The following is a 14,661-nucleotide window of genomic DNA, read 5'->3' as shown; positions in this document are numbered from 1 at the left end:
GAATGCTTTCAGAGTATTGAATACTTTTATATTTTAGTGCCTCTGTGTGCACAAGACATTGAAACAATCTTACCAGCAGGATTGGAAGGACAGCATGCTATTGATTAATTCAATTTCTATATTTATAATGATGAATGTTTTGTTAATTACAGCATTTTCTGCAGAACAGACTGAATTTTTAACTCACCTTTAACATTCTTTAATTTATTGAATTGATTTTCTAAGGAAAGGCATTGTAACATCCACATTTGATGCATAAAAAGGTCAAGAGAAGAAAAGTTTGTGAAGCCTATAAAATTATCACGATTTCTGCATGAATGACTCCTAAAATGTCTGACATATTGATAACAACAGAATATTTCACATATCTGAAACACTTCTTCTCCCATTAAATCACATCTGACATTTGTCTTGTGGCCCATGATAAATAACTGTGCAATAAGGTGTAATACGGATGTGACAGCACATTGTGTATTTCTGAAAGTTTTGGGACATGCTTTTATAGTGATACGGTGGAGAAGGTGTGTGGACGTGTGGTTCAGCTTGGCTCCAAAGGAAGAGCGCTAAATAACAGACTTGAGCCATACAGTACTTGCTGCTTGGCACACACTGAAGTGTAATTTAATGGAAATTTGTCCCCAGGGATGGCTGGTGATAGATTGTTACCTGCGGCACATTAAATACCGTACACAAGGTTGGGCTTGGTGAGCTTGGGCCCAGGAATAGAGCCCTAAGATCATTCAAGGCCCGGTTTGCAATGCGCTCCATTATTCATGCCCGGTGCCTCTAACTTTCAGCTGGATCTTTCAGACGTCGCCCGAACCTGGTTAACAGTCTAAGGTTAGTCCCAAATAACCCCAAGTCTCCCCCAAACAATCTTGTGGTGGTTAATGATTTACACTCCCAGGATCTGAGCAAAATCAGGGGGGTTTATAAAGTGCTGTCAGTGAGTGCCTGTAGGCAAGAAGTCTGTATTATATAGGCAGATTCGCTTTAGCGTTATGCATTCTGAATTGGTAAAGGTATGTAGGTTTTGACAGCAACTGCACCACCAATGCTACCAAGGGCAGTAGGAAATATGGAAATTGCATGGTGGGCACAGACATTTAACCTTCTGAATGGAAAATTTCTAAGCAGAAAATTTTGCGAAACTTTGATTAGTAAAGTTGCACTAGTATAACTAATCAATAATATTTCAGCATGTTTTCCTGCAAATTTAAGGGTTCATTCAAAAGGTTAAAGAAATACAGAGTATAAGGAAGATGCTACCTATGAAGAAAAACCAGTAAACTAACAAAATAAATAAATAATGAGTCCATGTGGGTTGGTATAAATTATTTTTCACCCACAAAATAAATTAGCAGTGCTATTCTGCATAAAATGGTCGTTATTTAACAAACTACGCACGTACAGTTCTCATTGAAAGTAAGGAGTCCTTTTGTCGATAATGATTCATGTCACTGGAAATTTTATACAGTGCCGGACAAGCCTGTTACTGTAACTTTTTTTAAGCTTGTTTTGTTAAAACCACATAACATAAAAAAGTGAGAATTAAAGCCCTCATAAAATAAAATAACCACAACACAGATGTTAAACTGCTGTTTTCATCCTAAGAAGTTGCATACACCAATCATGCACTGTAACACACTTTAATCCCGGATTAAAATCCCAGTATTTTATTTCTCAGAGAAACTAAACAGTCAGGAAAATAGTGCTTTAGAACTGGATTTTCTCATTATATACCCATCATTTATGTTTTCCTATATAAATTATTTACTGTTTACTCCTCCCCAAGTAATTGTAGGTACCTAGCTACTATATATTTGGATGATTCCATACTCATGTGAGAAAAGGCAGTGCACTCTGGTAGTATTGCTTTGTGTTGCTTTACATGGGAACCATTAACCTATAGCCCCCCCCCCGCCCCCCCATGATGTAAGACCGGAAAACCACTACCAGCTTTCTTCACTGAGCGCTTTAGCATGTGCACTATAGTACCTCCACCCACACAATGCCAGCCATTGACGGGACAAGGGAGATCTACTGAGGTTGCCAGCTACTGAACTGAATGCCCTGGCACACCCGATGTACCACGACTACTCAGAGGAAGTGCAGGATGACCTGGCACTGTAAGCCTACCTAAGGGTACTTGCACCAGAGAGACTGCAGAAGTAGGTCTACATTGCCTCTCCAACTACCTCCGTAGCAGGTGGTTGCGGAGGCTGAGGCTGGAGCCAGTCCTGTGCCGGCGGTAGGTATCTGCAGGGTATTGGCAGTGTCGTGCAGCGGAGACAGAACACAGGGAGGATGAAGCAGAAGAGCCTGTGCGACACATGAATGAGGAACTGCGTCAACAGAGACCCCTGGTGTGCTAGCGCTGCCGGAGCAGGGGCCGTAGGGCTCAGAACTGCCTGGAACAATCTCCAATACCAGTAAGCACTGAATATACTTGTGGAAAAAGGCCACTCCTGGGGGCTCTTCACGGCAGCAGTCAGCTTGTGGGGGAAATACGCTGCTGAGAGAAGTAAGAACTTGCCTCAGAGCAAACAGTGGCCTGCCAGAAGAGGCAGTGCACCGTACGGACCAGGAGTGTATCACTAGGAAGGCAGTAACTGCTTTCTGGCACTGGTTCTGTCAGGGATTGACAGTTGTTGTAACTGAAGGCTGAAAATGCTGTTGTTGGTGCATGTCAGCATTTTTGTTGGCCATGACAGAATTCAGACCACATTACAACCAACCCGAACCAGTAGCAGTGAGGTGCAAGAGATGAACCATACTGTAGCCTACAGGGGGAGCCCAGATGCCTTTGTGAAGAAGAAGGATAGTTACTGGGGTTTCTACCACCAACTGAATGCAGTCATAGATCCAGATTGCCAAATACTCTCTTGTGGGTTCAGGGGGATTCATCTTGCTTGACTTGAACAGCAGATATTGGCCGGCTGTGCTTGCCCATGGGGACAGGTAGAAAGAAGCATTCTCACTGGTGCAAGAACTTTGGCGCTTCAGAGTCAAGCCTTTTAGGCTGTGCAATGTCCCTGCTACCTTCATTTAGTTGGTGCAGAGAGTGCACCTAAACTTCAATGCCAACACTCTGTCCCAACAACAATGTGAGGACGAGTCCACAGTCCAGCTGGAATTGAGCACTTCAGTATGGGCAAGAATCAGCAAAGTTTCTACCTGCCCATCAAATGCCACAATATATAAACTCAGTTGTGACACCTGTACATCCAAGCCGGAGTCTAACAACCACTTCTACACTGTTCTAACTTCATACTTGTCACCAAACATGGCAACCGCTACATCATTACTGGCTGTTTTCCAAAGTGGTCTGAGAAATATTTGGTGCCAAATTATATTGCTGCAATGATGGTCAAATGACAGAGATGTTCCCCAAATTTAAGGGCAAAGAGGAGATGCACAGTAATCGGGGCAGAACTTTGGGGCAGCCGTATTGAAAGACATCTGAAGATGCCTGCAATTGAGGAAGACACGTTCCAGCCTCTACACAGGCATTGGGGCACTTCACCCAAACCTTCCTGGCGGGAGACCACCAGCAGGACTATGACAGCCATCTGTTTCTGTGGGGGTGCTCCTCCCCCATGGTGGAATCCACTGTTAATTCTCAGGTATTCAACACCAATCATCATGCTCCTTTTGGGGTGGGAGATCCATATGGAGCTAGTATTTGGATAGTCACCAGAGCTAGAGATCGATGAGGAGCTAGGCCTCAGCTACATAAAACTGCTGCACCACTGCATGGAGGTGATCCAGGGGCTTACAAGCATCAGGAGGATGCCAGCAGTAGACAGAAGAGGGTCTATGATGCCTGGAAACATGGGGCATTTTCTGAGGCAGGGTTAACGGTGTGGCTGTATTAGCCCCCACAAGACAAGGCGGTTTTGTACCCTAAGATGTCCAGACAATGGTTGGGACCCTGGGTGGTGCTACAGAGGTTGTTGGATGTTGTCTACCATGTGTGTCCAGGGTCAGGTCACAGAAGTGTTGAGGTCCACCAAAACCAGCTAGCCCTGAACTGTCCCAGGGGACCTGCATAATGCGCCACACCGGCTGTACCACCAAATAGTCAAGCGGGGACTGTGAGATGCTCCCCGCGACCTGGCACAGATCCCCATCCTGTATGACAGAAACACCACTGTCTCCCATCCAGACTCAGGGACTTCATGCTGCAGAGCGTAACAAAAACTACTGACTTTGAGGGGTTGACGCCGGAATTTTTGACCTGTATTGGCGGGGAGGACTGTGTAACACCGACGCAGTGGTGGCGTCCCAACCTTCTCATCAGGCAAAGTAACAAAAGTAAACAATTCCCCGCAGTGAAGGTATTTAATTAGGTTACAGTTGGGTAGCTACCTACTGAGAGTTTGGTAAGGCTTGTGGGCAAAGCAACTGTCTTTATAAAGATCGTGCTGCCAAGTTAAAATAAAGAGCAAAGTATGTGGCCTCAACCTGCGTCTGCATCTATATTTTTGGCTGCTCCCTCCTGACGCCACAATATTCCTGGCTACCTTTTGGAAACAGTTAAGCAAAACAGATAAATGACTTGATAAATGAATGTGTCTTGTGAGCCGGTTGCAGGGATTGTGTGAACTGGAAAAAGAAAGGCATGGATCTAGGGCACATAGCCATTGTTTAAATAGCTAATGTTAGTCTATATATTGCTGTTAACCATAAAATGTACACTGTTACATATCTATCTTCCAATACAGTGCTGTCGTGTATGAAGGTGTCCTGTGTAGGGTCAGTTTTAGGTTGATGACATCTAAATTTCAATTTAGAATTTCAAGCCACTTCGGATGAATGAATGTAATTATAATTTTGGGAAATCTTCAGCATGCAAAAAAACACATAACACAAAAAACACTCACACAGGTTTAGATTTGTATTCATAGCTTTGTGAGGACTGTCCGTTCGTTTCTATGGGAAACACTCTAAACCAACATCCTTATTACCTACCCAGCCCTAACCTTAACCATAAGCAAGCAAACGAAAGACTTTTTTTTAGTTTTTTTTATTACAGTCTTAGATTTTTTATAAAACTGAATTTCTCCTTGTGGGGACCAAAAAGGTGTTCCCACAATGTGAAAATAACAGGTCATTATCACACTGTTGGAACATTTGGTCCCCACAATGTAATACATACATAACACACACACATTCACACAGATGAATAAATATTTAATGGTGGTTCCCTACTGTAACTTTCCAGTGCTGTTGAGCACAAGTAACCCTAAAATCCTTCTTGAAATCTAGAAAAAAATAAAGCTTTAATATTGAATCAGTAAGAGTGATACAGGGGAGAATCTCACAGTAGGTCTAAGCATTTTTATCATCTTGATTATTATAGGCCACCTTGAAAAAAAAATGAATCTATAACATTTTGTTCCTTAAGACAGTCAAACAATGCAAATCATCTGGTTAATATCTAGAGCTCCTAGAGTGGATATTATATATATAAATTGTGCAATATATATATTTTATATAAAGTGTGGATATTGCAAATCCTTCATGTTTCTTTGTGGAAATGATTTGTCTTCTTTCTGCATCACTGTGGTTAGTTTGATTCAGCAGAGAACTGCATGTTGGTACTATAGATGTTCTCTTTTAGTTATATGTATATAATTTAATTCTTCCATGGCATTTTAGATACATACAAGATTTTTGGCTTTTGAAACACACTTTAACTCTCTAACGTTTTTACTTATTTTACCAACAAAACTTTTTAATATACAACTCTTGAAAAAATTAAGAGACCACAGTTTAAAAATCTGCCCTCTTAAATCCTGGTTTAATCCTAGTTCAGATGGCAGAAGGCTAATCTGCGAGGCAGGCTGCTTCCAGGCAAAATAGTTTCAAAGACAGCAGTACACAAGAACATGATGAAGCAGGAAACACTGGCAATTACCAAAAATCTGCCAGATAGAGGGCAGAAGCAACTTTATAATGCCAGAGATCACTGTTAACTTATCTGGCAGTGGCTCATGAATCGGAGGGTGTGAAGTCCACTGCTAGGAAAATTCATAATGGACTCCTAAAAGCAGGACTGAAGACCCATAAAGCAAGGGAGACGCGTTTCATTAATGAGAAGCAGGGAAGGGCCAGGTTGGAGTCTGCAAAAAAAAATCTATATTTTACACTGGTGCATAGCCGTAAATTGAAAAATGAGTGAAACTGAAATTTTTGCTGTGGTCTCGTAATTTTTTCCATAGCGGTATATTGTTCTTGGTGGATTATATGGGTACATCCAGGCACATTGCAGTTTTATTCAGGGTGTGTGTGCTCAGGGTTTGTGCCGGTATTGGCATTAAAATATGCACAAAGCAGCATATCTTTATGCCTGTAAATTTCAGATTTCAGGGGAGTGATAGTAGCCGCATGGGCTATATATACACTTACAGTACTGTTCTACACTGCTGTGATTTTGATAGAGGTGTATGCCACATGACTGTTGAAGTGACTATACTAACTGTTCCCAGGAGACCTTTGCTCTATTTACATTTCTTCCTCATGAAAAGAAGATTGAAGTCCTTCTACCCAAAAATTGGAAACTTTTTCACAATAGATGTCTGTTATGTGGAGCTATTTATTAATAGTCCTCTGCTTTCATAAACTTTAGTTCTTAATTTGATGTTAGTGGACAATTAAACATTTTCATTGCCTCATGAACAGGATACAACTTTCTTGATACCATCTGGTCCCGAGATGAAAAAAGAAAAACTTCCTGGACTCTTCAAGATTGTCTGAGGAATTCAGACTCCTTTTGTAAGAATCTATGTGCAAACAAACAGAAGTGTTCTTATTTAGCCCAGTTACTTTCATTTAGCTTTTTGCAAGCAAATTTAAGGAAAGAACCGTAGCAGGGCACAGATCTCCAGACTTTTATGTAAAACTGCTCATCATTGTGACCCTATTGTTAACCATATAAGGTCGTTTTAGCCCAGACAAAAATAAAGATTGTGTTGAATTCCATCCATTCCCCCACCAACACACCCACCATCCATCCTGTTCAAGGTCACAGTTGTTGCTTTTGTGATTAATATATTGTTGATGACAGTATAATTACAGAATTACATCCCCTATTTTTTGGCATTTTTTTTTGCTGCCTATCATACTAATTCAATTAAGTTTCTCATCGGAATGTAAGTACAGGTACAGTATTCGTTGCTTTCGGTATATCATTTTCGGTTCGGTCTGCGCAATGAAACAAATGAATACATTTACTGACGTGGGCGGAACCTACATTCACAAGTTGACGTTCCACACGGAGAACATTATGGTAATTGTGGCTATGAGTTGGCTAATGTTGCATTTCTGTCATTCATAATCAGTGGTTTACGAAGATGCTAACTCATTTGAGAGGACATCATTTCAGTATTTACACAATAAAAGTAAGAAGTTAGTCTCCCCGTTACATTTAAGGCGCTTGTGCAGAAAAACGGCTATCTGATGGTTTATCGCTACAAAAATTTGACCATACTCGGTAGTGGAGGACATAGGATTTACTTATGGTTGTTATGATGTTATAATTTTCATTTTTTTTTTTCAAATTATTTTCAATATTTATTTTCACAATGTGCAAATAAGCGTCCCCTTTTTTATTCAAGCAGCACGGCAGACACATTGCCTTTGGTTTACAGCTGTTCCTAATTCTGCGCTTGCGGTTTTAATAATAAGTTATTTCAAAACAAATTATGTATTCCCTGCTGTAACGAAATTGCACCGAACTGTGAACCACAATCAAATTTTGTACCAAACCGTGAACAGGGTTGCTAACTCTCACGCATCTGGCGTGACACTCAAGCTTTCAGATGCTAACACAGAACATCTTACGGCAAATCTATTGTATTCCATTATAAACCTAAAATTAGCTAAATCAAAAGTGTTACGGTAGTTCGCAACCCTACAGACTATTTTCAAGGTAATAAAACTGTTACATATATGTGCGTGTCCATGCAGATTGAACATTTCCCTCCACCCAGCAGACCAACGTTTCTCAGGGGTGGTAGTTCATACCTACAATTTTCATTTTCTTCAGTTCAGCTGGGTACGGTGTAATACACTACATAATGATAACTCGTACTCGCAGGAAGTTTCCTGTCTGTATGAGATGCTTTCTTTAAAGCATCACACCTTAAAACTTTATTTTATAATTTAGTATTTATACACACGAATATTTATAGAAATAAGATTTTCAATCTTGCGGTGTTGACAACTCATGATCACACATTTTAAATCACTGTGGTATGTGTGGTACCTAATGTAACTTGTTAAGTACAGCAATATTTTCACAGCATTTAAATTTTGATGCATTAAAATAAACCTAGCTGCTATTAGGAAAATGTAACACATTAATCTGAATACTGAACATGTGAAGGACATACAAAAAATGAAAACCTATGCATAAAACCTATGTTTGCTGGCATAACTTACAGTACTATAAAGAGGAAAAATACCTTAAAATTCCCCAATTAAAAAAGAAAAAATTGTTAAAACTGGAGTTGTTTTATTTAACATTTGAAAAACTTAATTCCATTCACAAGTATGAGTACAGGTACATTGGAATTCTTCTCTTTGCCTTCCCCATCTTATTCTCCATGAGACATGCATGCAAGTGAGGTCACAGTACAGGGTGAGCCAGAGTGAGACACCCCTGGGGATGGGGGTTAAGGACCTTATGTCATGTCCTGCTCACTACGTCTGCCAGACCCTCCTGTCTCCTCTCTCATGTGGCTCTAATGGGCCGCACCTGATGGTTGTTGCCCCTCGTTAGTCTTTGTATTTACGTATCTGTTTGTCTCATCATTGCTAGTCCGGTCATTGACGTTGCTTCTCTTGTCAGCCTGTTTCCGTCCCTGTTCTAGTCCTTTTAATTTGATCCCTCATGATCTTGTTTATTTCCAGTCTAATTTTATATTTTTTTAACATTTAAGTATAATAAAAATCCTTTAATTTCGTCCAAATGCCAGTCCATAAGTCGTTTTGTCTATAATGACTGGATTCCACAACTCCCCGTGGCTTTCACCTGCAGCCTCTTGCTGCGCATGTCCACTTGCATGCTTTCTCCTGCTCCTGACCTCCTTCTGGTCTTCTCGCCTGCAACGTTGGTTGGTAGACAATCCCCTTATTGACCTTTTGAGCAAGAGTGACCTCAAGGAGCCCGAGGTGGAGGAATGAGCCAAGGAGGCTGCCCGCATGCAGGTCACCTAGCCCCATGTGAGGTCATTCTGGGCTTACCTCCATGAATTATGAAATGCACCTGTCGATCCCTCTGGAGCCATGGGCCTCCAAGGTAGGCTGGTTTGCTGACTATCAACTACGAGATGCAGACTATCGAAGCTCTCTGCAGATTTGTTTGCTGGCTCCCTGAAGTGCGCCGCAGATTCGCCCGCTGACTGCCTGAAACTCTCCACCCTCTCCAGGTGCCGGAAGTGGAAACAGAAGAAGTGGGCTGAACCCACCTAAGGCTCGTTTTGCTTGGCTCGGTTCTACCAGCATCTAGCCCAGGGGAGACTGCCACCGTGCCACCAGCAGCAGGTCCAGTATAAGTCACTGCTGTGCCGCCAGTTCCAGTCCCAGGTAAGGCCACTACCATTCCTTCAGAGCCCGGCCCAGTAGGGGCCGGCCCTCTGACAAAGAATCCGACCTGGGAGAGGATGCCGCTCGTCCCAAACCTGGAGGCTGAATTTAGGCTTTCAGCCCAGAGGGGGTTGCTCTACCTGAGTCCCAGGCTTCCAGCTCCAAAATAGCTGCTCTGTCCAAGTCCCGTGTTCCTGATCCTGAGAGCGCCACTCTGCCTGCACTCGAGGCTCCCGGCCCATAGAGGGCTGCTCTGCCTGCACTCCAGACGTCCGAAGCAAGATGTCACGCCGGCTCCAGCCCAGTCTCCTGATGTCCCGCCGGCTCCAGCCAAGTCTCCTGATGTCCCGCCGGCTTCAGCCCAGTCTCCTGATGTCCCGCCGGCTCCAGCCCAGTCTCCTGATGTCTCGACCAGCTCCAACCCAGTCTCCTGATGTCCAGCCGGCTCCAGCCCGGTCTCCTGATGCCCTGCCGGCTCCAGCCCAGTCTCCTGATGCCCCGCCGGCTCCAGCCCAGTCTCCTGATGCCCCGCCGGCTCTAGCCCAGTCTCCTGATGTCCCGACCGGCTCCAGCCCAGTCTCCTGATGTCCCGACCGGCTCCAGCCCAGTCTCCTGATGTCTCACCACTCCAGCCCAGTCTCCTGATGTCACACCGGCTCCAGCCCAGTCTCCTGATGTCCCGACCGGCTCCAGCCCAGTCTCCTGATGTCTCACCACTCCAGCCCAGTCTCCTGATGTCCCGCCGGCTCCAGCCCAGTCTCCTGATGTCCCGCCGGCTCCAGCCCGGTCTCCTGATGTCCCGACCGGCTCCAGCCCAGTCTCCTGATGTCACGCCGGCTCCAGCCCAGTCTCCTGATGTCCCGACCGGCTCCAGCCCAGCCTCCTGATTTCCCGCCACTACCGGCCTTGCAACCTCCTGGCTCGTCGCTGATGGTCTCCTCATCCCTTGCCAGCCGCCTCCAGGCTGACGCCCAATTCCCCAGCCTCTGCCAGACCGGGTTGGACGCCCCCAATGATGCCCTACTGGGGGACTTGGAGTTAGTCCTCCTGGATCTTGCCCTCTGTCCTACTCTGTGGGCCCCAACCTCAGCCTAACGTTAGCATGGACTCAGTTCTAGGTCTCAGTGTGGTCCGTGGTATAAGCTGGGGCCCAGACAAGGGGCCGGCCGAGTCTCCATCTCCAGAGGGGGAAGACAGGGCACACCATCCGGACCAGCCACCCAGATCCTGGTTTGCCTGGCAAGGTCCGCCTGGACACCTCTCCTGCTGTGGCCTTGACACGAATAACTGCAGTGCTCTCGGCGCCCTCTGGTCCTGCTGGCCCTCCAAGGCTCTCAGGTCTAGACGGGCTCTGCCTTGCCAGTGAATGGGCCCAGGAAAATCCACGTCCTTGGGTCACCGCCCAGCGTCCCAGAGTCTGGAAGACTCCCCAGACTCCCCCCATTTTCGTTCACTGTGCCCCTTTCCGTGTCTTAATGCCCTGTCCTTGCTGTTTTTGCCCAGTCCATGTCCCTAATGGTTCCCTCTTCTGTTGCCACTCTCGTCACTGTTACCTCACTACTTGGCCACCCGTTCGGTCCCCTTGGTCCCCTGTTCTGTGTGTCCTTTGCCTCCAGGGTGTGTGGGGGGGGGGGTCACAATCATGTCTTGCTGGCCTTGAATGCCTGACTCTCCTGTCTCCTCCCTCACATGGCCCTAATAGGCCACACCTGATGCTTGTTACCCCTCATTAATCTATGTATTTAAGTACCTGTGTGTCTCGTCATTGCTAGTCCAGTCATTAGCTTAGCCGCCTTAGCCACTGACTACCCATAATTTGAAATTTAATTTTGTCTATTATGATTTGGTTACGCTGTTTGTGTTTACCCAGGCAAACTAATAAGCCAAAAAGTCACAGGAAATGATTATGTTCATTAACTGTAAAGTATAATCTAATTAGGTGGTCAGAGATTAAAAGATTACAGTGGAACTGGCTGTAATTCCACTTGACATGGATTGACCACCTTGGGTTGTAAGTGCACCTCATAAGCCACAATACATATGCATATACAGGCATGTCTGTGCTCAAGCCTCAGAAATAAAAGGAGACTTGATAAGGTATGTAGCTCATTAGCTTTAGGATTGGTGCTCATGTCTGGAAGCTTGTGGCTTCAAATCCAATGACTGGACTCTCATTGGCCTTAACCCCTACTGCTCCCGAGCCATCTGAGCCTTGCTTGCAGTTTGCTTCTGAGAAAAACATTTGATAAAAAAATAAATGTAAATGTAACTCCGTGATGTCCGCAATGAAAACCTTATTCCGCAACCCTTCATATGTCAAAACAGAGAGCATGCGCCGCTTCCTACAGTAAGCACACTCTGCTGGAAAGTGTAGTCACTTTAATAATGTAAGAGACTGCTAAACTTGCCCATCAAAGTGTGCTTGCTTGTATGCGTATATCAAGCTGTTCGGTCTCTGTGTCGTGTGTATAATCAGCTTTGTACTTGTGACATTTCAGCTGTTATTCTTCTGTTCAAGAAACCTGGTGTCCATAAACCCAAGAAGATAAGTCAATGATAGTTATTCAGTAACTCGGTACTGATCACACTAAACAGATCTGCTTTGATGATCTTTGTGTTTCGAAACATTTATTTAAAAAATAACCTTCTACAAGTACCAAATGCACCAGGGACCCCCTTGTGCACTAATTTGTGATCAGATAAGTAACTAGGTACTGGGGTTAGGGTTTAATAAAGTTTTTCAGCGATGAGGGCAGCATCTGTGCTTAAATAATTTTATCTTTTAGTGTTTCTTGCATTGCCTGAGTCATATGATAATGGCGACATTTTATCTGCTCTATGAACCCCAGAGTGTAAACCCTGCAATAAAAACAGAGAGAAAAAGAAAAAAGGCAACAGATATATACCATTATTAACAGTGGAAAATACAATCTGTTCCTACATGCTTAACGTAGATATAAAAAGCTGACAAGTATCAAACAAAGAGCAGAACACACGTGCCACTTGCTGAACGAGTGCTATGCGAGAAAAACACTACAATTACAATTAAAGGCACACTGGGTTTTGAGTCAAAGCTTCAATTCTCCATGCCCACTGTGAGCAACCTCTTCTCCTTGCATCTATTCCAGCAACAGCAACAAGCTGGCTCACCTCACATCAAAGACATCCCCAGTTCCCCCTGGCACCATTCTGATTCTACCCATAATCCAACTTGTAACGCTCCACCTGTACCTTAATTACCACGTAGCAAACACCCATGTTGTGCTGGACCAGGGGCTTTGCTTGGCAGTCAAGCAAAATCAGACACTTCACAGCAAATGAAAAATCTCTCAATTAAAGGAATGGTAACATTATATTCCTCGATTTTACACTCTACGTCATTTTTTGTGCAGCTTGTTGTCAGACGTCTAGTTGAAAGACTGTTTTAGACATTTTATTTAAACTATACCAAGAAATGAACTTGCTAGCATTATTTTCCAAACCTTAAAACTCTGAGTGAGAATAAATAGTTTTATTCTGTTGTCCTTTGCTGACCTTGTGATACTTATTTACGAAACCATGTTCAGGTCCAATATTTTTATAGCCTACCACTGCTGCATCAGTATCAGTTCGGAGAAATAGTACGTTGACATATTAATTATTTGGCATACACAAACAATAAAACATAAAAAAGAAATGTATGAAAATGAGATAAAATAGGGCACATTAAACATGGTTAAGAAATGCATGAGACCCTAATAGTAGGTTAGAGCAGAGAGGCAGCTACGACCGAATCTTCGCATTTTTGTCCAACATGAAGGCGCTGAATCGTCCTAACATTTGCTTACCTCTATATCGATACACGAAACATCAGCTATAGCTTGTCCAGAGAAAGCCAAAACTCATGAACATCATTATTGCCAGTGCATCTGATAATAATGACTCATAATATTGCATTTTCATAATATTTGCCATGCAAAAAAAGATCGTAAAAGAACAAGCGCTTATTAGAACATTACCTGGTTTTTCTGTTGCTGTCCATCGTCGAGTTCTGAAACACTGTTCATGATTTTCCATCGATCATTTACCATTCTTTGGAGACCTTTAAGCCCTTTTGTGTGTGTCACAGACACATGAGAGACAGTTTTTACTTTTCTTTCTTCGGGATTATTCCATGAAAATAGATCGGGAAGGTTCGCCGAGAATCTAAAACTACTTCTACGACAGAGGTGGTTTTATAAGACTACGTGCGATCGGGAGGCAAGTACTACACACATCGTTTAATGTTACAGAATTATACCACGTCCGATAGTTTTCCCTGTATACACTTCCTTAAATCATAACGCTTTTGGATATACCAATGTCTTTCCCGTTATATGCCTAAAAAAACTCGCACCCCAACGATAGGCAAAGGAAATCTGAAATCTCAACCCAAAAACCGTTATTTTGAGGCTAAAGTCTTCCTCTCTGTGGTTCTGGAAAAAGAAAATAAAAAAACCAAACGTCCCCTCCTCTTCGTCAAATCCACTTCATGCTACAAAAAGTACTCGCAACCTCGTTTGCTTCACATTAGATTTAAGGGTTTGTGCTCTTAGTACTTAATAAAATAGTAGCAAAGCTTCTCGCCTATTACATTTCAGTGTCCGTCCTTGTGATTAACTGATTGGCTTCGGCAGCTAAACTAAAGCATGAATTGCTATACCCCAGTCCGCCTGGCAAAGAGTAGCCTTATGAAAAGAGCCCTAGAAGAGCGGCTCTCCGTCGCCGGCGCTCATCTGCACTTCTTGAGACTGAGATCGTCAATCAGAAAAACACTCGGAGCTCAAGCTCCCCACTTCTGTGCGCTGCTGTGCGCTGCCACCACGTCTGAAGCCTCTGCACCCACCAGTAAATCACGCAGACAGCGGTGTGCCTGCGTGCGTATGTGTGTGTCTGTGTGTCTGCTTCAGAGCCAAAGTCCTCCTTGGCTGGCCTCGCTTTTGTCACCTCTTCTTCCGATTTCCTAGTATGGGAATGCGTGTGTGTGTGTGTGTGTGTGTGTGTGTGTCAGCAGGCTATTTACCTTACGACGAAACAAAATAACATATA

At 43.7% G+C, this 14,661-nt stretch overlaps 1 protein-coding gene across 1 annotated transcript in view; it reads right to left on the bottom strand.

Moving 5' to 3' along the window:
* Window positions 1–14,440, bottom strand: part of fibcd1a (fibrinogen C domain containing 1a) — a 91,397-nt gene extending 76,957 nt beyond the window's left edge. The window contains exon 1 of the mRNA XM_049005082.1: window positions 13,593–14,440. Within this exon, the coding sequence (XP_048861039.1) occupies window positions 13,593–13,664 (72 nt within the window). The 5' untranslated portion in view covers window positions 13,665–14,440. The remainder of the gene's footprint in view (window positions 1–13,592) is intronic.
* Window positions 14,441–14,661: the final 221 nt, after the last annotated feature.

Source organism: Brienomyrus brachyistius, chromosome 2, assembly GCF_023856365.1.
Source record: "Brienomyrus brachyistius isolate T26 chromosome 2, BBRACH_0.4, whole genome shotgun sequence".
In the NCBI taxonomy this organism is placed as follows: Eukaryota; Metazoa; Chordata; class Actinopteri; order Osteoglossiformes; family Mormyridae; genus Brienomyrus; species Brienomyrus brachyistius.
The sequence above is the reverse complement of the archived record's forward strand: the minus strand, read 5'-3'. Positions and strand labels throughout refer to the sequence as shown.